The following is a 23,554-nucleotide window of genomic DNA, read 5'->3' on the forward strand; positions in this document are numbered from 1 at the left end:
TTCTTCAGATTATAAGATGTATCAAACACAAACGGCAGAACCATAAAAATACAAAAAAAATATTTTAATTGGAAAAAAAAATATTCCTTCATAAATAAATTAAAAATGTCAGTTTACTAGCATTGTTTGTGCAGTTGAGAGGATTCACTTGGCTCCTAGTTTAACACTGAGTGGGTAAATAAATCAGGAGAGTGTTCCTAATGGTTGGGTCTTGGTACTGTGAAGTTTACAGGTAAGCTCCAGTCGCTGCGCTCACCCAGACCAAGCAGCTCCTCGGCGCACACCTGGAACAAGTAGGTCCTCCCCAAGGTCAGCCCCCTCAGCTCCATCCTGGTGTTCTCAAAGGGACCCAGCTGGAGGAGAAAACGTGAACATGATCACATGAACTAATCCATACCATCAGCTCCAGAGAGAGGCAAATATTTTTAAAAACATTCAGAAATAATTCCGTTGAAAATAGTGGTTCTCGTTACAAGTACTTTCAAAGTAGCTCTAAATTTTGCTGACACAAGAAGAAATTTGACGCAGGAGCTTCAGTTAATTAGTCATAATCACAATTTCCAACTTAAAGGTGACTTTCTGCAAAGTCTGCTTTGTAAGCAAGATCCATATTGTATTACTAGTATTTTTATTTTTACACCTATTTAGTCTTTAAGTCTTTAAAGCCTGAACGCTGGTGGTACTGGGAAGTTGTGCTTTTGTCTGGAAGACCTTTGTGACATCTCAACTAACTTGGTTTTTACCAACAAATACCTCCAAACCTAATTCAAATTACCGCAAGCTTTTGTTATGCAGATTTTACGCGGATGTCTTAAAGGGTTAAGAGTCTTTTTGTTTTTTTGTGCAACTGAGCTACTGTGACCTGGCAGTTTCCCTTGTGGATGAATAAAATCTGCCTTAGACTTAAAACATTACAAACTGCACAGCAGAAAACTGGAGGATTCCTCAGCAGAAGGGAATTCCTAAAAATTTCAGAAACATTTCTGAAGTGGCCTGAAAGTCTTGTGTAATTATTTTGAAATTTCCAATTAAAGTTGCTCTTACATTGACCAACATTGGGGTGCCCCTGTGTATCCACTTGTAGACTATGTGGTATTTTAGGGGGAGGATGTTCATGTTGGTCCAAGTAGGGGGGGGGGACCATTCTAGCAACATCTTTCTTGGCCCGTGAGGGGAAACCCGGATGTCTACAGGACGATCTGGTTTCACTGCAGAGATACAGACAGCAAGAACTTTAGGTGAGGGCGTGCACGACTTTAGTGAGTTATAGTATAATTCTTATATATTTCTTGAGTTTGGATTATGCCCTAATTTTACTTCTCACCTATATCCTCCAGCATGAAGCTTGTCAGATGGGAGCTGCTTCCACTGGAGTGAACAGCTGTGACGTTGATGATGTAGTCAGTGAGGAGTTTCAGGTTGGGCAGGTGGCAGCGCCAGAGCTGGGAAACAATTACAGAAAAAATATATTACAGCGAATCCACCGGAGAAAGGAGGAATATGAATCAATCAAAACAACTAGAGGTGCCTCCTAATTATTTAGAAATGCTTTTTAGTTTGTGACAAGCTGTGTACGATTTGGGAAACGGGGGAGAGAAGAGGAAGCAGCACACTTAAAATCCTATTACAATGGCAAAGTCGGCAGTAGGCAGACAGTCCAGCAATTTTGGGTTAATCCTAAAATAAAAATCCAAGTTCAGCTTGAGTTTTTTCACCAGCTGTCAAATGTCAAAATATTTTATCTCTATTAATCAGATACTTTGCTAATTTGTTTGTATTTCATTTATTTATTAAAATAATGTAAATTACTGCAGCGCCTACAATAAGATACAGACACGTGAAGATGGGGACATTTATAGTTTATAGTCAGCATGAGGGGAAATTCCTGCTGTGGCTGTTTTACATTTAACAAGACTAATCACAAGATTCATTTCTGACGTCTTATCTTTCACAAGACTAGGCCTGAAATAAACTGTGGTCACTGTTACACATCGATGTTACAACACAATGTAGCTGTCAACAGGCGAGGCATTCTTGGTTTCATTTAGGCTAAAATCATAAGGCGTGCACTGTGGAAAACCCCTCATCTGATCCGTCTGTACCTGTTCGTAGGATGACGATGAAGGGCCGGGTGGGATGAGATGGCATTCTTTGGTGCTTTCCTGGTTGTTCCTCTCCCTGATAAAGGACACACATTTACGTATTTGTTAGCCGGGGACTTTACACTGAGCCTAGGACGCCTTTAAAGGGGTCAAAGGTGAGAGGTTTACCTATAGGTGGCGATGTAACGTGCTGGAGCGGAGGGGGACGGTTCAGGCCACGAGCAAGTGGTCACATTTGGATAGCTGGCGCACCAGCAGTACACCCTGGGAACGGGTGGAGCATCTGGTGGGAGAAAATACATTTAGTGATTTTACAGAAATACGCGAAATACGTGAAAATTGTAGTTTGATATTAAATCCTTCCTCATTTTTGTTTCACTTAAAATCAAAGAAGAAATCTTAAGATCTTTAGATTGACTAGAATATAATAAAATATATTATAATTAGCGTCTGTAGATAAGCCAAGAAAGGCTAAAAAAAAAAAAAAACAATGACTGGACAGAATTGGTAGATTTTACAACAGTAAAGTAGAAAAAAAAGCTGAATTAAATATAAAGCGTTTTAGTAAATTTTCACGTAAAAGTTGGGATAGCACACGAGAAAAACAAGAGCGTGTGTTTGCTGGGACTGGTACTCACCCCCTGATGTTGCAGTAGCACTCAGCAGGTCCAGTGCTTGACTCTCATGAACACACACCAGGAGTAAAACGCTACCAAACAGCGCAGCCATCAGTGCTCCAGGGGGAAGGAAGAGAGACTCTATATAAATAGCGGTCAGGCGTCACTCGTACAGGATTTGGAGTATTGTTCCCTCTTGTTCTTTGCTCTGCTTCTCTGTGTTGTGCTCTACTTCATTCAGAAAGTCAAAGTTCAGAGATAACAAACTGCTTCAGCCCGGCTCCTCTCTTTGACTCTGAGTGGCAGCTGATCACAGCTTTAAAGAGGGGGAAGGTCATACCGAAAGAGGAACCGATGTGGTTTCAAGGATGTTTCTGTAATTTCTGTTGATACCGTAGGTTTCCCTATGTCATCACTCACAGCTCTGTGTAGTACCTCCTTTATTGTTGCAGTTATGATGTTTATACATTAAATATGCTGCTATATGCAGAAGAATAAAATATAACAAATATACCAAGGAAATCATCAGCGAAAATATTTATAAAGAAGTGGAACAATAATAAAAGTCCCTTTGTGAACTGTAAGTACTCTCAGGTACTCTCCTGCGATTTGTTTTGCATGTACGCTGTCACCTAGTAGACACACGAAGAAATAGCGGCTTCAATCGAGTTAATACTCAAGTTCAGTTCTCACTTCACCAGAGGTCTGATCCTCCCCTAGTCTCCTCAGTTTTTTTTTTAAATCCAAACAATCAGATGTTTTCTTGATTGTCTCTGTGAGGCCACGAGAACTTCTTGGTGCTCCATCCGGAGAGGGAGGCGCCGTGGAGGCGCCACCTGACTGCGGGGGCCGCGTCTCTGTCCATGCTAATGCCGTGAAGTCCCCCGCTGGAGGTCCTCAAGGAGGTGAAGGCCTTACTGATCCAGTTGTTCCTCGCTTCCTGCAGGTCGTTACTCAGGACTCCCCTCTGGTGCTCCAGCTCCTGCGTGAGGTAGGCGCAGGTGTTTCAGCGTGTGTTAGCAAGAATAAATATCGGACTGTACCGAAATATGTTTCTAACAGTTCAATAATAATCCATGTAATTGTACTTGTACAAATAGTATACTAGTGTAATTTGAATTAATATGGTAATTTTGAAGTTAAAATATTGTAGGCCATTAAAGTATTTGAGATGAAAAGTATAATTAAATATGACTCGAATCAATCAATGTAGCATACTTCTAACTAATTAACTAACTATTAATCTGATTTAATTATTGTTTAGTTGTGTGCTCAGGAATTAATCCAATATTTAAAGGAGAACAGCTCATGGATATTCCTATTTTAAATTCACCAAATAGCTTAAATCTAGCAGGAAACCTTAATTCAAAGGCACAGCGCATTACATTATTTAGGAAATGCACTGTCAGGTTTATTATAGTGAGGAACTACCGCAAATAAATTCATAAACGTGACTAAGAATGACAACTTTCATTTAGGTTAAAATGGGTTTTAGTGAAAATAAACGATTCTTGCCCCTGAATATCCGCTCTTTCTTCACCGACTAATCTCCTTCTTACTTCTCCTTTCATTTCCTTTATTACGCACTTGTTACCATTGTTAGCATAGTTTTCTATTGTGGCAGGCTCTAACGTAGCAGAGCTGCGGTGTCCAGTAGTAAGGCTGATTTTTATGTGCATGCAAGTTTAAAAAAAAATTTGATTTACATTCAAATTTGTCTTAAATGACCAAGTGAGATATTGCTGATGTCGCTGTTTCTTTGCTACAACCTACACATCTTCAGTTATTTTATGCTTACACTGCATTTATTACACATCTACCTCAATGATCTGCTTTTACCTGGATCGTGCACTTGGCCTCCACCATCTGGAGTTTGGTCTGGGCTAATTCCTGTTCCAGCTCCCTGATCTGAGCCCTGAGGGACTCCTTCTCCAGCTCCTCCCTCCTCTGCTCTTCCTTTCTGGGACCTCCATCCTCCTCCTCCTCCTCCTCCTCTTCCCTGCCTTGTTCCGCCGCCACTCTGCCTTCTGTCTCCGCTGCTGTTTCAGAGTCCCGACGCTCCCCGGTGGGCTCGAATGCTTCGACAGTGTGTCGACAGCGCGAGCAGGCGTTTATTGCGCTCTGAGAGGTTAAAACAGGGGAGGGGGCGAAAAGCAGAAAATGAGACAGATGAAACCCCTCTGTTCCAAACACGGCAGCCTGCATCCACCTGCTGCTACAGATGATCTCGCGTGAGAAGTCAACTGAGGCGTGGACTTTATAAAACGGCCTCCTACAACGGCGGCATTGAAGATGGAGCGCGGCGGAGGTAGGACGGACTGACGAGAGTAGGACGGACGAGTGTGTTGCTCTCACCTTGAGTGAATCTAACTGTTCTCTGTGGGCGGCCTGCTGCCTCTCCAGACGGCTCGTCAGCTGGGAGCAGATCTGAGGAAGAAAAGAGCGTCTGCTTTTAAGATCATCAGCGGCGATGTTTTATTAATAGGATGGTGTGTTTTAAACAGAGCTAGCGGCCTGTTTTAAATTACGCTGCGTTTTCCGTACCTGCTTGTAGTCGGCAACGATTCCCGCCGACCTCCTGGCATCCTGCTCCGTCTTCTCCAGCTCCCTCCTGAGGACCTCCTTCATCTACGAGAAGAGGAAACGCATTTCACTCGTGCCAGTCGCTCTACATAACAACAGCCGTAAAGGCGGCGTGCTTCCACGCAGTCGTGACGGACGCGTGAAACTCTTGAAACCCACCATTGCCGCCTCCTCCTCTTTCCCTCTCTTCTCGTCTTCCGTGGCCTGGAGTCGATGCCTGGTCTGCAGAAGGTCTTTGGTCAGCTCGTCCACCTTGTCCTCCGCCTGCAAAAAAGCACAGTCGCGCATCATGAATTTGAAGTTCTTATCCACGCCTGTGCAGTATACATGCAAACCGTTGCATTTTTAGTCAAAGTAACACGAAAACGTTGCAGTAAAATGTTAAGGAAATGCTGAATGATAAGGTCAGTCAAGTCCCAGGTGGGTTCTCCAGACTTTTTTACCCTTTCGTGAAGGGTCGTAATTAATTGTACCTTATCCAGAGCGTTTCTTAGGGCGATCTTGCTGGTGATCAATCTGTAGGCCAGGTTGTCATTTTCCTGCTCCAGACGCAGACTGGCCTGCTGAAGGCGAAGGTTTTCCTTCTTCAGATCACAAAATAACAGACAATAACTGTAAACTCAAGCTCTAACATTTAGGAGCAGGAATGTTATCTTTCAGATTTCTGATTTCTAACCAGGTATTTGTCCAGAGGTTCCTCTTCATCGTCCATTATCTGTAGCCGGCTTTCCCCCAGTTTAGCTTTCTTAGTCGGGACCTGAGGGCGGAGAGAGTCAAGGCTAATTGAATACAGCGCTGCGGACAAGCTGTCACATTCGACTGAGCTGAGGAACGCTATCTCCACCAAAACAGATATTGCACCGGATGTAGGATAAGCGTGACAAATAAAGAGCAGGCCCGAGACAGAGATGCAGATAGGGATAAAAAAAAAATACAAGATAAAGTAGAGCTGAGCGCATGGGAGGGATGATAACCATTCAGAAAGCATAAAGGAATAATAGCAGCGGAGAGAGCCTGCCTGAGACGGCAATTTTCCTATCGCAAATATCTAAAATGAACAATCACAATTCATTTTCCTTTATATCACACGATCGCAAATCTGTCATGCAGAGGAATGTGTTTTGAGTTGGGTTACAAAATCCAAGGCAGCCCTTTAGAATAAGTAAACCTATATAACTACCAGAATCATAATAATAATGTATTTTTGGTCTGTAAAACACAAACAGACAAACATTGATTTATTTTCAAAAGTGAAAGTATTGGCAGGAACATGTGGCATGTGAGCGTTAAATAATGATACCAACCTTCATGTCAGTGGATTATTGTCCAAGCAGCATTTTACTCAGGTGGCAGGTTGAGGGTTTTTGACTTTTATCAAGTGTTTGGTAGTTTAAGTCATAAATTAGATCACATTTTGTAATGTTTTGCATCTAAAAGTTTATTTAAAAGTGAATTTGCCTCTGAAATGAAGCAACGACAAAAAAATAGGACAAAACTACTTAAGTGAATTTACTTAGTTACACTCTACTGCTGATAAATAAAGGCAATATGGTTAATATTAGTTGCTTTGCTTTGAAATCAAACTCCTATATAAAGGTGAGCCTTACTGTGAATGTAGGGCCCGTTTCAGCCACCAGGCAGGCCAGGATCTCCTCCTCGCTCATCTCTTCAATAGCGTGGACATCAGGGGCCATCACCATGGACACCTCCTCCATCATCTTGCCAGGGTTTGCAAATTACGGGCGCCGCTTCCGCACGAACAGCTTTTTTGCACGCACACCAATACCAAGCAGAGAAATCGAGTAAATCCACCAGGAGAGCTGGGCTCTAAGGTCAGGCTTGACTCTCTTGAGTGACTTTTTACTAGCGGCGATGAAGGCAGCCCATCCGGCGTGTGAGTGCAAACAAGGAAACGTCAGGATGAAGTCCAAGTGGACGGGTGAACAAGGAAACAGTTCCTGGTCCAAAGGTCAATAACAGAGAAAGCGACTGGAACAGGGTGAAGTGTAGCTGCCCTGACAGCAAGACCGCATCAGCCGGAGCCACCTCCACAGTGTCAGGTGAAGCGGCGTGTGTTAAAGATATATGGGCAGCAACAGGTTCAACAGGGTTTATTTGAGACCTGAGAGTATGTGTGAAAGAAACACAGGCTTGGACACACCCACACCTTTCTTATCGCCTCACCTGTCCTCTCTCTCTCTCCTTCTTTCTTTTAGCCACACACACAAAAACAAACACCTGCTCACGAACCCGCAACCTTCCAAACAAACCACCTGCTCGCCCATTTATTTAAGCTCGTGCCGTGATTTTTTGTTGCAACTTCCAGACACATCTTTTTTTCCTTTTACCCCGGGGGGGCGGGAGTGCTGGCGTGACACAGAGCTGTCACGGTTTGAGCCGCCAGACAGGGAGGTGAACAGGTCTGGCAGGTAAAGCGATAAATACCGGAGCACGAATGTCGAATAACAAAAGGAGAATCCGCACCTCCGCCCGCAACTGACACCCACTTTTTCTTCATTTTTATTTTTGAATCCCTGGGCGCTCCATGTGTGACGGTGCAGTTTCTCTTAATTCTCATTGTCTTTCCCAAGTTTCACTTCCCTGTCCTTCTCAGCGTCTCACTTCTGAATTTTCTACTCGCGGCCCTGTGTGGGTTTTCAACTCTTCTGGTAATGCAATGTAATGTACTTAAGTAGAAACTGTACAACATCCTGTGTATCTGCTATATGAGTCAATGTAAGAAAAGACACAGCAAAAAAAAAAAAAAAAAAAAAGTCCAGGCAGATATAGAAACATTTATTCCTCCTCCTCCTCCAAAAAAAGGAAAGATTTGTGAAACATGGTGGATTTTTTTCTCAGTGTATTGTGGAAAGGGGGGAGGGGGCGGGGGAGGGGGATACCAAAACTTATCCAATCATTACGATAATGAAATCTGAAAAATACAGTTTTTAACAATCCCAACAAGAGACAGAAACCTACGAAATAAAAGTCGCACAGCTCCGTTTGAGGCCGTGCGACAAATGTGAAAAAAAGAAGCCTCTTTCACCAAACTACTGGGGTACGACACCTGTGTTGTGACCTTGAGTATAATGTGACCAAGTGGACATCTTATAATTTAACAAAGTAAAAGCCGTTCCACACGTATGATTTAGCACTTGAACGACGAGAGGATGTGAGGTGAAGAAAGTGATGAAGCTCACGGCTCAGTGGAAACAACGTGAACGTAGTGAATAAACATATGTATAATATCATTGCATCTCTACATTTTTCCCCACGATTTATAGATAAAGCGAACTTCCATTTTCTAAATGTACATTTCCATTTATGTTTGTTTTCTTCTCTCATTGTGTGTTTTTCTTATAACACACAGGAAACACAGAAAGGAGATAAAGGAAGACACCAAAATGCACCTGTACCCTGACATCCCTCACAAAAACTATGATACTCCTTAAAAATATATATAGATTCAGACCGCGTAATAACACTGTGTATTATTACTGTACTGGAGCAGGTACGATGGCTTGTAGATACAAAACATAAGTTTCGAGATGAGATGAACACGCGGCACATGATTCTTCACAAAAATCTGAGGAGGCTCTCCTTTCCTCGTCCTCAGTCTCGACCTGTAAACATGAAACAGTGTGTGGAAGACGCCGCCGACTCCCATTAGCAGTCCGCTTTCGCTATCGCAGTCAGGCAGAAGTGAAAGCACAAGTTAACAAAACCGCCACTCTTGCAGAGGAATGAAACCACATTTCGCCACGAAACACCGCAAAATGTCTTAAAAACGTAGTAGTTCCTCCCTTCATTCTTCGTGTCTTTGCTCCGGATGGGAAAAAAAAGAAAACAGAACAAAAAAAAACTCCGTTTGTGGTTTCTGTAGTTGACAAAACACCGCTCCTGATAGAAAAACTGTTAGCCCTCGTGTACTGTAAGCTGGGGAGGGGGGGGGGGGACTTTCAGTTAACACAACAGAAAAAGGGGGGGGGGGGGTAGTGTATGGAAGAACGACAAAAGAAATGGTGCTCACTCTTGAGGGGAGGAGGGGTCCTTTTCAAATGTACGTGGCTGAAACCTGATATGCACAAACTGAAGATCAAGCTAAAAGTTTCAGCCACCTCCTCGATTCCAGTTCACGTGTGGTTATATGACTAGAAAACTTCCATATTGAGTAACAAAGTTCGTGCCTTAGAGCTCATAGAAAGAGTGGCTACTCGTAGTCGGACTTAATTACTACTTTTTTTGGGATGTACGTTATCCTAAAACTAATAGCTAATCAATGATTGAGTCTACTGCCAGGAGAAGAGGGCAGCATATTTTTTTTATTTTACTTTCATATTAGATTGTATTTTTTAAGCTGCGGCATTGTGTAATCTTTTTAGTGCCTTGGGTGGCTCATTTAATGGAACCGAGGTCATGTGGATTTGCTGCGTAGTGACTCTCAAAGGGAAGTGGAGCAAGGTCAGAAAATTGTCCGTAATTTACAATTCATTTCCTATTTTTTTTTTTTTTTTGCTTCCCAAAATGCTCTTTGTCATTTGTGGCTTCTTATGGGGATGTAGTTCAATTAGGGACATTCCATTTACTCCTACATTACAAAAAAAAAAAAAAAAAAAAAGCCACAGAAATTACCAGGAACTTACATGAAAATTATTCGAAGAGAAAAACAGAAAAAAAAATCTGGGAAACTGTTTTCATTTCATATCATGGGATCGTGGTGCACATCAGTTCTTTGAAATAAATGATGATGATTTTACCTGTGTGTCTGGTCTATCTTACATGCGCCGTAACTAGCTTGAATGAGCATGTGCGATTGGGTCCTGTGTGGCTCAAACTGAGGCTGTAGCGGAGTTACGTATCATTTCCCCGCTAATCTAATTTTGTTCATGTTGCAGCTCCCAGGTGGATTTGCGGCGCACACATGAGCTCCGACAGTGGGCTCAGTTTATGAGTCACCCCCCCCCCCCACTCCCCACCGAAATGATTGCCACTGAAGTGAGCTAACGTGTAATTGTGCTGTATCCTAATCCGTCACCTGAATTTAGTCCCAAACAAAAGGGCATGTGCTGGATGTGTAAATGTTATGTGTGTGTGTGTAAAAAGCATGTTTAAATGTGTGTGGGTCTGTCTTTACGGCGCAGCAAAGGTCAGACCTGGGTGCTGTAGGGGCGAGGAGGCGGGGGAGGAAACATGTCCGTGGGGTTGTAGTAGCTCAGAGGCGAGGAGCCCTGCGGGTTGGCAGACAGGGGGAGGGACGCGGACGGGTTCTCGTAGTAGGTGTGGAAGCCCAGGCGCTCGCCGCCGTTGCGCATGACGTCGTCTGCGAGCGCGGTGCGCGTGGGGTACGGCGAGCAGGTGGGGCAGTGGTTGTGGTGGGTCCCCGAGTCCAGCTGGTCCAGGGAGACGGGCGTGATGGCGGCGCCGTCCATGGCGAGGGCGTTGCAGGCGTTGCAGGGAAAGTGGGAGAGGGGGTCCGCTCCCACCACCGAGCCCACGTCCACCTCAGAGTCATTTTTCTTACAGCAGTAATACTGGAGGAGAAAGACAAGGAAGACGCCAGGAGACAGAGTTTGATACTTATCACGCTTATTAGGAAAACTGAAAAGATAATAATGGAAGAGTTCAACACTGAAAATTGAGCTTATTCATTTTCTTGTCTAGAGGTGGGTGACAATACTGCCTGTTCACCCTGTGAATAAGTGTGACACAGTTGCGTAACAGATATGGTGTCAACTTAGTTATCACAACTGGTTCGGAGGGAAAAATAAGATCATTTGACTGGGTTTAAATTGCTGTAACCAGGAGGAGATTAGCCTAGCTTAGCATACAGAGCTAGGAGGGAACAAATGAACGTTATTACGTAATTCAGCTTGTTTAGTCAATGTGCAACAGTTGTGTTGAAAGAAAAAAAAAGACACTTGCATATTAAGCTATTTGTACATAACCCAATGCTTTGTCGATGACAGCTCTTCGCTAATGGACTTTCCAGGGTTGTCTTGATAATAATAATGTTATATATATTTTTAAAATGTTCTTTGTCATATTAATCATCCAAGAACATAAAAAAAGATAGATCTAGAAAAGTGAAAGCGATTATGTCCATACAGCCCGTCCAGGGTTTTCTTTTACGGACCGCTGATTATTCCAGTAGGAACAAAAACAAACCAAAACAGAACAGAATAGGGGAGCACACACAATTCAAATATCACAAAAAACGAAAGTAGGTTCACACAACGCACAAGTACAGTGCAATGAAATCAGATCTGATTGGTTTTACATACTCAGTCCATTTGGGCCAGATCTTATAATTGTTTTCTTTTTCAGCTTTGAGAGAAAAAGATATCTTCTCCATAACATAAATGACAATTTCTCTCCAGTGACTCCATCAATGGAGGGTGGTTCTATTTTTGGCTTGATAACATTCTCATATATTTATGTACCCAAATATTTCAGAGAAAAACAAGTAGAACATCAGAATATAGTGAATGGATGGAACTAATTTTACAATGCTTCCTCTTTAAAAAAAGGAAGTATTGCCCATGCCACCACCACTGTGTGTGGCTTCATCCGTTACTCCAGGCTTGGTAAATTTGGTGGTAGGAACCAAAGAACCAAAGAACCAAACTCTCCGTTTGCGTCGTATATAAATCGACTGCATCAGTTGCTCCCAGTTGTTCGCCTACAACCTGAGATTAGCTCAACTTGGTATCCCCCCATTTCACGTCGCCAAAGGTTTTTCCATCTATAATGGCTACAACTTGCTAAATTTCATTAAAAACGCGTTTCTTTGATGCCATATAGCTACTTTAGTCCTGTGTGTCCTGGCTGACATTGTCAAAATCTGACTGTGACAGGGAGGTTGCCGGGCAACCATCTAAGAAGCTTCACAGACTGCTTTCATATTTCTTTTTTGGTCGCCACCCCTATGTGAAATTTAGCCACTCGCCGTATTCCCCAGAGTTGGATAAGTGAGAAAAGGCGTTTTTAAATCGGTCCAGGCATTGTCCTAATCTAGCAACGCAGCTGTTAGCTTTAGCTTAGCATAGGCGCTGTAATACAGTATATTGTTGTCAATTAGCCAGTCGTTCACAAAAGTGATAAATAAACTCAAGAATTTTCCTAATTACTTCTTGTGACCTGTACATTCACATTGAGTGCAACTGTCAGTGCAATTAACATGAAGGGGTTGCCTAGGGCAGACATAGTCTTGGGACTATATTCTGGCAAAGACACCACGCAGCACCTGAAAACCAGTCGTGCCGGTGTGTTGACAGAAGCTGAGATGTAATAGAACAAAACACAGAGTTTAAGATGCAAAATTTGGAGAGAGACAGGTTTTTCTGTTTCCTCTCCTTTAAGCTAAGCTAGGCTAATCTCTGTCAGGTTTTGACGTTACATGAAGAGGTCCCATAGGTAAGCGTTTTCTTTCTATCTACCAAACAGATTTCATCTTCTCACCCTGAAATGTCAAAAATAAGTAAATTGTGGTGTTTTCATACTTGTGTGGGACAAAAATGAACAGTTTGAGTAATGTATGGATATATTTTCTACTTGATTCTAATAGAATTTTGTGTATGCATTAATGCATGATGCTAAATTACAGGAATTAAATTAAATGTACCTAAACATCAACATAAACAAATCTATAAATTCCTGTAGTTTTCCTTTCAGTATACTTCCTCTCTTCACGTATTTTGCAAAAAGCTGACACTGTGCAGGGAATTCCCGCTCTGTCTCTGCCTGACAATTGAAAGGTTCTGGGATATTTTTTTCTAAAGACTCTCCGTCCTTCCAGTGACTCACAAACAGGAACATACGTGCACACGTAATGATACCTGGAGTCTACAGTAACAGAGGACTGCTACGATGCACAGCAGTATCACTCCGGCGAGAATTCCTCCGGTTATAACAATAGTTCCCGCTGACATTCGACCAGCTCTCCATCAAACCCTTCAGGGAGAGACACAAGGGAACAAAGGAAAATGTGAACACAGGGAGGAAGGGAGGGAGCAAAGACTATGAATGACATCTGGATTTTAGAAAAATGTGCTTATATTCAGCATACTCACGTCCAGCAGAGGTTTCTATAATGCCTGAAAAGATGAGAAATGTAGGCTGAATTAGTATGTTCACGTACAATAGTGATGTAACTGCAACTGATGAAATGCTCTGTAATTATCTGGTTGTGATGCTGTCGTTATCAGACAGATGTGCGGTAATGCAAAGTCTCTCAGGAAGGTGTCGGGTCACCACAAACAACTGACTGAACGCTCGGCTGATTGTTGAAGCCATTCATAACATGTGCCCTCATTTACTGTTTTGATGATGTGATGAAGGCAAGTTGCTCACAAATCTCCCAAAGTTGGATAGAGACGAGGTGATTACACGAGCCACAGTTTATGATTCTCATCATTATTCGACTCATCAAATCATTTAGTGGCATCTCGGTAGTGCCTGATTTTGCCTTAATGGGAGACTACTAGCAACCTGTGACGGCACCACACCTTTAATTATGATTAACTTTGAGAGTTAATATAATTTCTTTGTATAGTCACTATGAATAGAGACATTAGCAACAGAGACTACAACTATTATTTTGTACCAGGATGTAAACATGGTAATTCTGCTGTTGGTTATTTTAAAGTGTAGGTCTATGGGGACTAGTTCAATTAAGGAGACAAAAGCCTCAAGTGGTCATTAGAGGAACTGCAGTTGTTAGCTAAAAAATAACTAAAAAAATTAACATTGTAAAAACATAATCACATGGGTTAGGGTATTTGAGTTGGCTGCAATCGTTTTCTATAATCATTAAAACCAGTTTTGCCCCCTTGCTATTTCCCTATTGTTTTCCACTTTTCCACTTTTTCAGGTGGAACCAGTGCTCTCTTAAGGATTTTGGGGAGAGAACCAATAGCACTCACAGTTTCTGTTCAGGAACTTAACTTTTAATACGGCCGCGGCATAAACTCAAAGAAGCTCTGCAAAAATTGAATTAAACGTCAAGCAAATAAACCCGACTGCGCCTTTAATGTGAAATTGGTCCATTTATAATCATCTGTACACAGTGTGTCTAAAGTTTAAATTCAAACTTTGAGTTACTCTTCTCTCTGAGTTGATAACGAGCTGGAGATGGGATGCAATTCTGTTTATACTCCCGTATGAACAGAAGTGCTTATAATTCGCTTTCCTCTGTTTCCAACCTCTATGCTAAGCTAAGCTAATTACCTCCCGGCTTTAGCTCAGCACTTAAAATAAACTCAACCGTGATAGTGAGGGTTGATCCTCTCATCCACTTCCTGAAAACACTGAAACATTCCCTAAAATATTGAACTATTTCTTGAATTTATCTGCCGCTTTCATAGCCCCGGGGCTGATGCTGAGTTCCTTTCAGAGGTTAAGGGCTTAGAGGAAATATAATTCCATCCGCTGAAGGCACAGTAAGCTCTCAGCCGAATATAAATGAAAGAGATGGGCGCTTACATCAGAAGACGGCAGGAGACACGGAGATGGAAGAATGTGAGAAGCTAGGAAACCATGACAGGCCTGTGGAGTGCTAATCTCAAAAACGCTTCTCGCTGGAACTCCCGCAGAAAAGAGAAATAGGCTTCTGTCAAGAGGAAAACACAGGTAATTAGTCTTTTTCATTATTTGATGTGATCAAGCTACTAAATAGCCTGCAAAATATAAGTGCAAATTACCAGCGCTTTAGGGGAATACTCACTCACTCAGCAGCCCAAAAAACCTCCTAATGTTCAGTTTAACGTGATATTAAGACCAGTTGTAAAGCTTTATGCAGTTTTTGAAAGTAGAAACCAGCTCATGTATCACATATTTGCAAAAAAAAAAAATATATATATATAACTGAGAAACCTATCAACAAGCAGCTTCAGAATTAGCATTCATTATCACATCTGCTTTCTCATATGACACAGAATCTCGCAACTGAAGCCGAAAGCAGAGGCACACACATAATTGCACTCACTTCAGAACCTTCGAGTGCGACAATTACGAGGTGCGCTGAATACCAATGCTCAGGATTAGAAACAAACACTCAGGATGTGAATGGATTAGCATGGCGGATGCAGCGGCACGAACCGAACGCACACTAGCCATATGGGCACTGTGTGATGCGCATATGTGCAGTACAGTTGCAGCATGCTAAATCTGATAAGGACGTGCATCTACGTGATGTTCGGGGTTTTCTGTGACTCGAATGCAGCTCTTTGGGGTGCGTGGATAAATTCAGAAGACACATGTAATGTGTTGTACAGCTAGTGAGAATATATGCTAGAGTAAAGGAAATAGTAACGCACTCGCTGCAAAATCCATGTTGGGATTTTTAAAATTCCTACAGAGGTTTCTCTGCTTCTCTGCAGGTAAATCATCTTAAACAAGTGGCTCACAAAGGCGAGAAAACGGCGCAAAATGAAAACAAATCAAAAACCTCCACACACATAATTATCTCCAGCACACTTGTCTAGCCCCGCATATTGTCAACACCAACAGAAAGCAATAAATACGCTCGAGCAGACGTGGAATACTGTATGTGCGTGGGTGCCTTCATTTCTTTTTTTTCAGCTGCATCACAAATACCAAATAAACACCCAATCACAACCCAAACAAGTGCATCCCCGACAGAATGACCGATTAGATCAGCGAGTAAAATGCTCGGTTTTGACATTAATTTAGCCTAATTTATACAGCTGACTTCAGGCACCATTATTCATTTTAAACACTGCTATTATAGTAATTACAACACCAGGCGACACTGTTTATTCTCTGTTCAAGTTGATTAACTCAAACATCCGGATATTTCTCAGTAGAGGAACAACATTTAATTATGCCAATTAAATTGATAGGAAGAGAAATCTAGTTTCTCTCTCATTGCTGGAGTATTAATGTTATTTCTAAACGCTGCCAGCCTCCCAAAGCAGCAGCTGGTAGAGAATTTAAGCCTTTTTTGTTAATCAAATGATGTGAAATTTTGACGTGAAATTTCAGCTTGAGGGCTGAAGCAAATGCTGGTTTAGGATTGTGGAGGTCTGCCGCCATTTAAATCCTGCATTTTTTTTTTCATTTTTTATTATTATTACCTCTTTTACTTTTCTGAATGCAAACAGAAATGCAAGGTTAGAGAGGCAATATGGTAGGAAGTGGATTGTAAATCTTATCTTTTACCGGATTTAAATTGGTACCACGGTTACAGAAGGAAATGCATTGTTAGAGTGTGTATGTGTGTGTGTGTGTGTGTGTGTGTGTGTTGAAATGACCCTCCCCTCGCAGACAGCTAAGTCTCTGCAGTATCCTCCATTGCGTCATCATACTAAATTATATACAACACGGGCCGCGATAATGTCGTTAAAAGCGATGCGAAGTCTCTCCTGCTCCCCATTTCTCCGTCTCTTCCCTCACCAGCTCCGTGCCTTCCTCACTCCTGCTCCTCTTCCTCCTCGTCTATTCTTCACTCCCTTCGCCTCTCATTCACTCTTTCAACCACATCCTCCCCTCTCACCGCCCCGCACATCATTCCCCCCGCCGTCCCATCAGCCGAAACCCGAGACCGGTGCACAGCTGCAAAAATTACGGCCTCCTCTGATGTATATCCGTGCAGACAAAGCAACGGAATCTTCCTAAAAACAAAAATAAGTGATTTTGACTAACACGCAACCAAATTATGCTAGAAAGGGAGCGTTGAGGTAAAGCCTCAGATTAGAGAGTTTCCAACAGACTGGAGAGACAAAGACGGCAAGTGACAGAGGTTGGAGGACTCAACTCCAACGCTGTCAGAGTATCTTATCCAGCACACGGAGTCATGGATGACTCCCAGTGGGTACAGAGTTGCCTGATTCAACAAAGAGACACACGTAAACATGTACACACACACACCGCACATAAAACCTTTGGACTTTACTGAGGCCTGAATGAAGCTAGAGGATCTGCAAGAAATCCTGTCAGTTGTTGACCTGGACTAGTGACAAGAGATGAAGGAGGGGGATGATAAGGTCCCAGGGGAGCTAACAGGCATCTGATTTCCATAACACAAGTCTATTCCCTTAAATCATCATGTGTACCAGTCCCAGGTGACCGTTAGACTGGATAGTTACAGATAGATACAGTGTAGCTGCCAAGTGAGCTTCGGCCACGGTAACGAAAGTATCCACTTCCTCACGGTAGGAAAGAAGGAGCGAAGACAATGTGTATCCCTGAGATTTACAGAGATTACAAGGATTACAGGGATTCGGAGGGTCGCTAAAAGACGTCATGAAGCGGTGTGAGTCACAGTGAACGGGACCATTGGCTGTCAGCAACACGGCGATGCTACCTTCAAACTGAAAAGCCCATGTGAACGACTGTTGTACGTGATGAAAATGTTCCCAATGGCCTCAACTTTTCTTTATACCTTTGAACTAACGTACATCGAGTTACACCAGTCCTCAGCTTGCTTGTTACAGACACCAACAGTTGCCTAAAAATCTCTCCACACTGACTACAGAGCAGGGCTGGGTCGTAACTAATAACATGTTTTATTCTTAATGTAAGATAAGAATGAAAACGCCCTCAATGACATGTTCAAACGTCCAGCTCTGTCGCACGGCCACACCAAAACCACAGTAGAAGACTTCGACCATCGTTGCAGCTCTAACATTTGGATGCCAAACGTTGTAGCCTTGCATAGCCACACTGCCACCGTTCCAAGCCATTTTGCACAAAGCACACCCAGACATTCGATCGGCACAACAGATCTTTGCACAGTCAGTTCCCAACAGAGTGACTCCCGACCAATTTTTTGCCACAAGCATTTTGTGCCTAAGGGGAGTTTGGGCTGGCTTCCAGGCTACAAATAAAACACCATAAGCTATTAAAATACCTCTTTTTGGGTCCCAGTAACATGTCTTGGATTATTTCTTGACATTAATCAACTGAAAAGAAAACATAAACGGTTGAACCTGTCTCATTCTTAAGAAAAAAGTTCATCCACAATAGGTCAACTATGATTTCCTGGTCGTATTTACTGTAGAAACATTAAATCTGTTTGTGAGTGAGTTTAAGGTAAGGCAGATATTTGCAATGTGTCGAAAAAAGGCTTAAAATCATTCGGCAGCGTGAATCACTTTTGGATGTTTTCCACAGGATTAGCTGATACTAGAGCCATCCACCAAAAATAGGACTTTTCATTTTACATAATTAAGCCTTTATGCATACGAAGTAACGTAATAGTACGGAGGCGCTGACATGAGACGGTGCTTCATTAAAGTGTTTCTCTAACACCAAGGACATTGCGTTGCGCGGTGTTTGCCACGTTTTCCACGCTGTGCGCCCAGATAACGTTTTGATCTCCGTCTTTCATACACAAAACGCATCTAAAGGGTCGACCGATGAGGCGATTAAAGTTTTGTTCCGGCTACCCGAAAAATCCTCTTATTACTTCGACCTCCATCGTGTTAGAAACGCCGAGAGAGGTGGAGAGGTTTCACACTCCACTCGCGGAACTATATTTAGCCGTTTTGTCATCTCTTGACTCGGAGAAAAGCAGGAGATGAGAGGCAGAAGAGAGAGGTGTCATATTTTAATTCGTTTTCTCTGCGGGAAACGATCCCGAGCAGTCAGCTAAATGCACGCAAGCGCACGCACTCACACATCCAAGTCAGCCAACGTATTCCCGGTGGAACAGTGCGGAGGTACAAAAAAAAAAAAGAAAGAAAAGCGCCGCATCCTTCAGAAGTTTCATGTGGGACGACGTGGTGATGATTTGCGTTTTGAAATCAGGCGTTCCTTCTCCAAGCCAAATCCACGAGGTAACAGAAAAAACCTGACATTTTGGGAAAAATATGCTTATTTGATCTCCTTAAGAGTAAGATGGGAAGTGATATCGTGAACAGTGGTATCTGTGATATCTAAAACTCCCCGACTGAGACCTTTTATCAGATTTGATTTAGCTGTACAAAACAAAAAGGATCAAAGGACTAGTTACATCTTCAGTGGGTGTTGTGCCTCGCTATTTCTTCTCTGGTGCCTCTCAGTGTATTAGCATCAATGTATCTTTACACGGACTGTAGTATTCTACTAATGGACCGATCAGAACAAAAATGCCTCATGTAGTCACCTCCATTTAGCCTGACCAGCCCAGTGGGTAAGTATTTACAATGAGATTGAGAGGATGGCGTGAGCTGTTATCATAACCATGTAAACACTCCATCTTTGGTCATCTGCCCCTGGGTGGAATGAACCCATCCAAGCAAAGACGCACATAACCTTCCCACCTATCTACATTTTTGTTCATGGAATATATGTGAGCGGGTTTTGCCTGGGTCTGATTTGGTCATCTTTCATTTTAAGTTGGGCAAAAGAACCTTCTTCTATTGGTTTATGTCCACCAGATTCAACTCCAACAGCGGAGAGGACCCCTACGTGAATGCATATATCTTTTCGGATCATTTTATTACATATAAACAGATAAGTTGGAGTCTCATAATGGTTTCAGTCAAACTGATTAAATATAGTCCACAGGTTCAGAGTTTCTGGGAAGTCACTGTGTGTCTGGTTGGGAAATAGTCCAGCACAAAAACCTCCTGTAAACCCAGGATATGTGGAATTTACTGCAGAGACTGACGAGCTGTGCAACTAATCAGGTCTTGATTCTGCATCCAAATGTCCTTGGTCTAAACCAAGGACATTGAACATGTGAACCAAAAAAAATTAAAATAAACCTTCATTTTGCAAATGTTCAGCATCTTTGCTTCATGAATGATTTGGAAAATTAATAAAAATTACCCGCTGTCAATCCAATTTTATTACTGCAATGATAGTATAGTATTTCTACTATATTCCATTCTATTGTAAATGTATAGTTTTGTGTTTTAAATATATATATATATATTTAATATATATATTTTAAATCCAAAACAGTTTAATTCAAGTTCCTTAGACATGAGATAAAGATATTGATAAAAGTTCTTTTAAAGAGAAGGTTTTACAACTACTGAGATCATGCAGCGAGAATATAAGAGAACAGGAGAGGGTGGCAGCACCTGAGTGGCTCCCTCATATATCCTTTCTTAAATAATGATATGAATATTTTGTTGAGGCGGCCTCCAACTTTGCGCCAGAAATCACAGCGAGTCCCTGCAATTTTAAAGCCCCGGGGCTTCAATTATTCAAGTATCATTCCTTTAACAATATTTTTCCATCACAGGGCAATTTAGCCAGGTAGTAAAATCTGGACTTTTCTGCGTCGTCCACCTCTGAAAGCACTCATCTCAGCGTGTGAGGAGAAGAACACATCCACATCTAGGACAGAGACACCCGCTACCAGAGCGGAAAAGAGGCAACGAACGAAGGCAAGAGAAGGGGAGCAAAAAAAAGAAGAGGGGGAGGAAAAGTGGATGATTTCATTTTCAAATACTCTAAACGGAATTCAGTCATCTGTTATTTCCATGTGACTGACAGCGCGTACACCCGATCTGGTCTCTCTTTTTCTTGGCCTAATTACCTCAGTGTGATTTATTTTGGATCGTTTATGGTTGGATGCTCAGGAGCTGGATCGGTGAAGTGAGCAGGGGTTGGAGCCTGTGCCAAAAATAGGGAAACCAGTGAAATCCAGATGAGATATGAGAGCTGAAACAAAAGTGAAGAGCTTCTCTTCCACAGTTTGATCCCTGACATGCAGAGAGCACCACGTGAGGTTCAGAGCGGCCTTCCCACTGACCTGTAACAAAAGGTATGTGTGAAGAGACAAATCTCATAAACATGCACAAACTCACCCTTTACCTGCAGAAATCACCATCTGGGTGATAGCATCCTCAGCTGTGCTGCAAAGCCCCCTGGGAAAGCAAGAAGAAAATTATGTGACATCAGTCAAAACCATGATTTCAGGAGATGCCTGGGGCCCCAGGACTGATGTGGTCAGCTGGCAAATGAGCCCGTTTGTCTCAGCGCGGGAGTGGATGTCTTTGCTCAGATTGTAAATTCATTCACCATGTCCACGCCATACATCACCACATACATTTAGTCTGTCCATTTAGTCCATATTGTCCCACAAGAAATGTCAAAGTGGTTATGATCACCCAGGATCAAAGGCATTCTTTATGATCATGCAAGGCTCAAAGTCTGCAAATTAAATGAATGATTCTTCTTCCTCCTCTAATGCAAACTGCCTTTGATATTAGTAGTTAATAGGAGGCGGAATAGGATGGAGGTTAGACCCATCTAAAATCGATTTCACTTTTATTGCCGTGCGCCATCCACATCATTACGAGTAATGTCTAAATTTTTGCAGCACAAAATGGTCAATTCCTACTTTTCCACTCTGAACACAGCTCGTGTTTGAACCGAATCCGCGCTTAGAGGTCAATTTAGCAGCTATCGCATCACTGATTAGCCTCATTTTACTCAATTAAGCGGATGAATCGGTGCGCAAAGCCGGTAAGTGGCGCACGGATGATTGTAAATCCACGATGCCTTACCTTTCCGACAGAAGAATGTCTCGGCAACCTGTTAGAGAGTCTTTTCTTTTCTTTTTCTTTACAACTGAAGTCGATCCGGTACCTTGTCTCCACACACACAATAAAGTCCGGTGATTTCCTCTGTTACGCTGGTCATTAAAGACGCCAGGAGCCCCTCTGTGCTCGATCTACAACCGGAACCATCACGTCATTATCCGCTGTCGGTTATCTCTTCTTTCCCCCCGGTTCACTCACAGGTGCGCCCGTGGGAAATCTCATGGCATCCTCCTCCTCCTCTGTGAAGCGCTGGAGACGGTCGACGCGAGGCGGCAGTCCGGCTGCTGAGTGTCATCGCTCGGCATGGCTGCGTCCTCGGCGAGGCTCCCGGGGGGCGGTTTGGCACCCGCTGCCGCCGGTCCCGGTGGGGCGGGGTGGGAAGAGCGACGAGGGGAACGACAGTGGCAGCTGTGCGCCGCGCGATATCGCTTTAGTGGGTGGGTGGAGGGGGTGATGCTGCTGGCGCCGGTGGAGGTGGAGGTGGTTTGTGAGAAGAGGGTCGTCATCAGGCTCAGGCGCAAAGCGTAAAACTGTGTGCAATGATAGGCTGCTCTGAGTTTGTAGTAGGAGAGGTTCACAACTCTCTTTGTTGTAGGTGTTGTGTGACTTCGCCAACCAGTTGCAGTTCACCTTTTATCTCAGATAAGAGATGAGATTTAGAGTTTATAATAATAATAATGTAAGGGTGTTTTGGACAGTGCTTGCCCTTTGACCTTTTAGATATCAAATGACAGCATCTTCTTCTTATCCTATGTTTGTTTTGTTATAGTGAATATATTCTTGATTTACTGGCAAAAATGTGATCAGTTCATATTTGAGTCTGTGATGAGTCTTTGTGATATACCATGTAGCCACTTCCATTTAACTAAGCAAATAGATATGAGTCACCTATTGGATAACTGCTGGAAATTACGTGGTAGAGATGTTAGAGAAGGGTCAAATCATTGGCATGCATCAGGAAGCGAAAAACGTCTAAGGAGATTGAAGCAGAAACTACTAAAATTGGGTTGAGAACTGTCCGATGCATTATTAAAAACTGGAAGGGTAGTGGAGAACTGTTGTCTTAGAGGAATAAATGTGGTCAGAGAAAAGTCCTGATTGATGGTGATCACTCACCAGAACTCAGGGCTATGTTTAATAGTGAAAATAAGAACATTTTCACACGTACAATGCGAAGGGAACTCAAGCTGTGTAGCCTTAAGAAAACCACTTATCAGTGAGGCTAACCGGGAAGAAAAGGCTTCAATTTGGTAGGGAGCATAAAGGTTGGACTTTGGAGCAATGGAAGAAGGTCATGGCACATCAGGGTAAGATGAGAGATGTGTGTTGTAATCAAAGCTAAAGGCGGTCCAATAAAATATTAGTGTGTTTGACATTTGTTTTTGGTGGCGACTTTTTATTTGGCCAGGTGTATTACGTTCACACAAACGGGCTGTACGTGAGGTAACGGTGACCTTCAACCGCCAAAATAGATTTGTGCGTCCCCAATTCCAAGTAGGTGTTTGTGTAATATTTGAAGAAATTCCCTGAGATATCACATTCAGAATATGATTAAAGACCAAAAGCACACAAAATAGGTTACAGCGATCTTTGAGGACTAATTCTGAGTGAATATCTGTGCCAAATTTGAAGGAATTCCAACAAAGCGTTTCCAGGAAAACGTATGTGCCAATTGTGAGGAAATCCCCCCAAGGTGTTCCTGATGTATTGTGCTCGTATAAATGGGCTGTATATGAGGTAAGAGCAATCTCTG

General features: G+C 42.7%; 3 protein-coding genes across 5 annotated transcripts; all 3 read right to left on the reverse strand.

The window, feature by feature from the left end:
• Positions 1-45: 45 nt before the first annotated feature.
• Positions 46-3,002, reverse strand: ebi3 (Epstein-Barr virus induced 3). The gene is made up of 6 exons (XM_047610244.1): positions 2,741-3,002; positions 2,271-2,385; positions 2,103-2,178; positions 1,325-1,442; positions 1,045-1,208; positions 46-353 (listed from the first exon to the last, which is right to left on the reverse strand). Exons 1-6 carry the CDS (start codon positions 2,829-2,831, stop codon positions 198-200), a joined length of 720 nt encoding a protein of 239 aa, XP_047466200.1. The 5' UTR covers positions 2,832-3,002; the 3' UTR covers positions 46-197.
• A 139-nt stretch (positions 3,003-3,141) lies between these two features.
• On the reverse strand, positions 3,142-7,973 carry rabgap1l2 (RAB GTPase activating protein 1-like 2). The gene is made up of 8 exons (XM_047610241.1): positions 6,910-7,973; positions 5,979-6,059; positions 5,776-5,886; positions 5,462-5,566; positions 5,264-5,347; positions 5,075-5,146; positions 4,559-4,840; positions 3,142-3,701 (listed from the first exon to the last, which is right to left on the reverse strand). The coding sequence occupies exons 1-8, from the start codon at positions 7,018-7,020 to the stop codon at positions 3,471-3,473; spliced, it is 1,077 nt and encodes a 358-aa protein (XP_047466197.1). The 5' UTR covers positions 7,021-7,973; the 3' UTR covers positions 3,142-3,470.
• Positions 7,974-9,633: 1,660 nt separating this feature from the next.
• Positions 9,634-22,279, reverse strand: LOC125023236 (protein FAM163A-like). Of its 3 annotated transcripts, none has more exons than XM_047610374.1 (6): positions 21,766-22,279; positions 21,071-21,123; positions 14,783-14,909; positions 13,372-13,395; positions 13,138-13,252; positions 9,634-10,833 (listed from the first exon to the last, which is right to left on the reverse strand). In XM_047610374.1, exons 5-6 carry the CDS (start codon positions 13,228-13,230, stop codon positions 10,450-10,452), a joined length of 477 nt encoding a protein of 158 aa, XP_047466330.1. In that variant the 5' UTR covers positions 13,231-13,252; positions 13,372-13,395; positions 14,783-14,909; positions 21,071-21,123; positions 21,766-22,279; the 3' UTR covers positions 9,634-10,449. The 3 variants fall into 3 exon arrangements, with proteins under 3 accessions (XP_047466330.1, XP_047466329.1, XP_047466331.1); XM_047610373.1 differs by having other exon boundaries at positions 21,064-21,123; XM_047610375.1 differs by lacking the exon at positions 14,783-14,909 and having other exon boundaries at positions 21,064-21,123.
• Positions 22,280-23,554: the final 1,275 nt, after the last annotated feature.

The sequence above is a fragment of the Mugil cephalus genome, chromosome 17 (genome assembly GCF_022458985.1).
Source record: "Mugil cephalus isolate CIBA_MC_2020 chromosome 17, CIBA_Mcephalus_1.1, whole genome shotgun sequence".
In the NCBI taxonomy this organism is placed as follows: domain Eukaryota; kingdom Metazoa; phylum Chordata; class Actinopteri; order Mugiliformes; family Mugilidae; genus Mugil; species Mugil cephalus.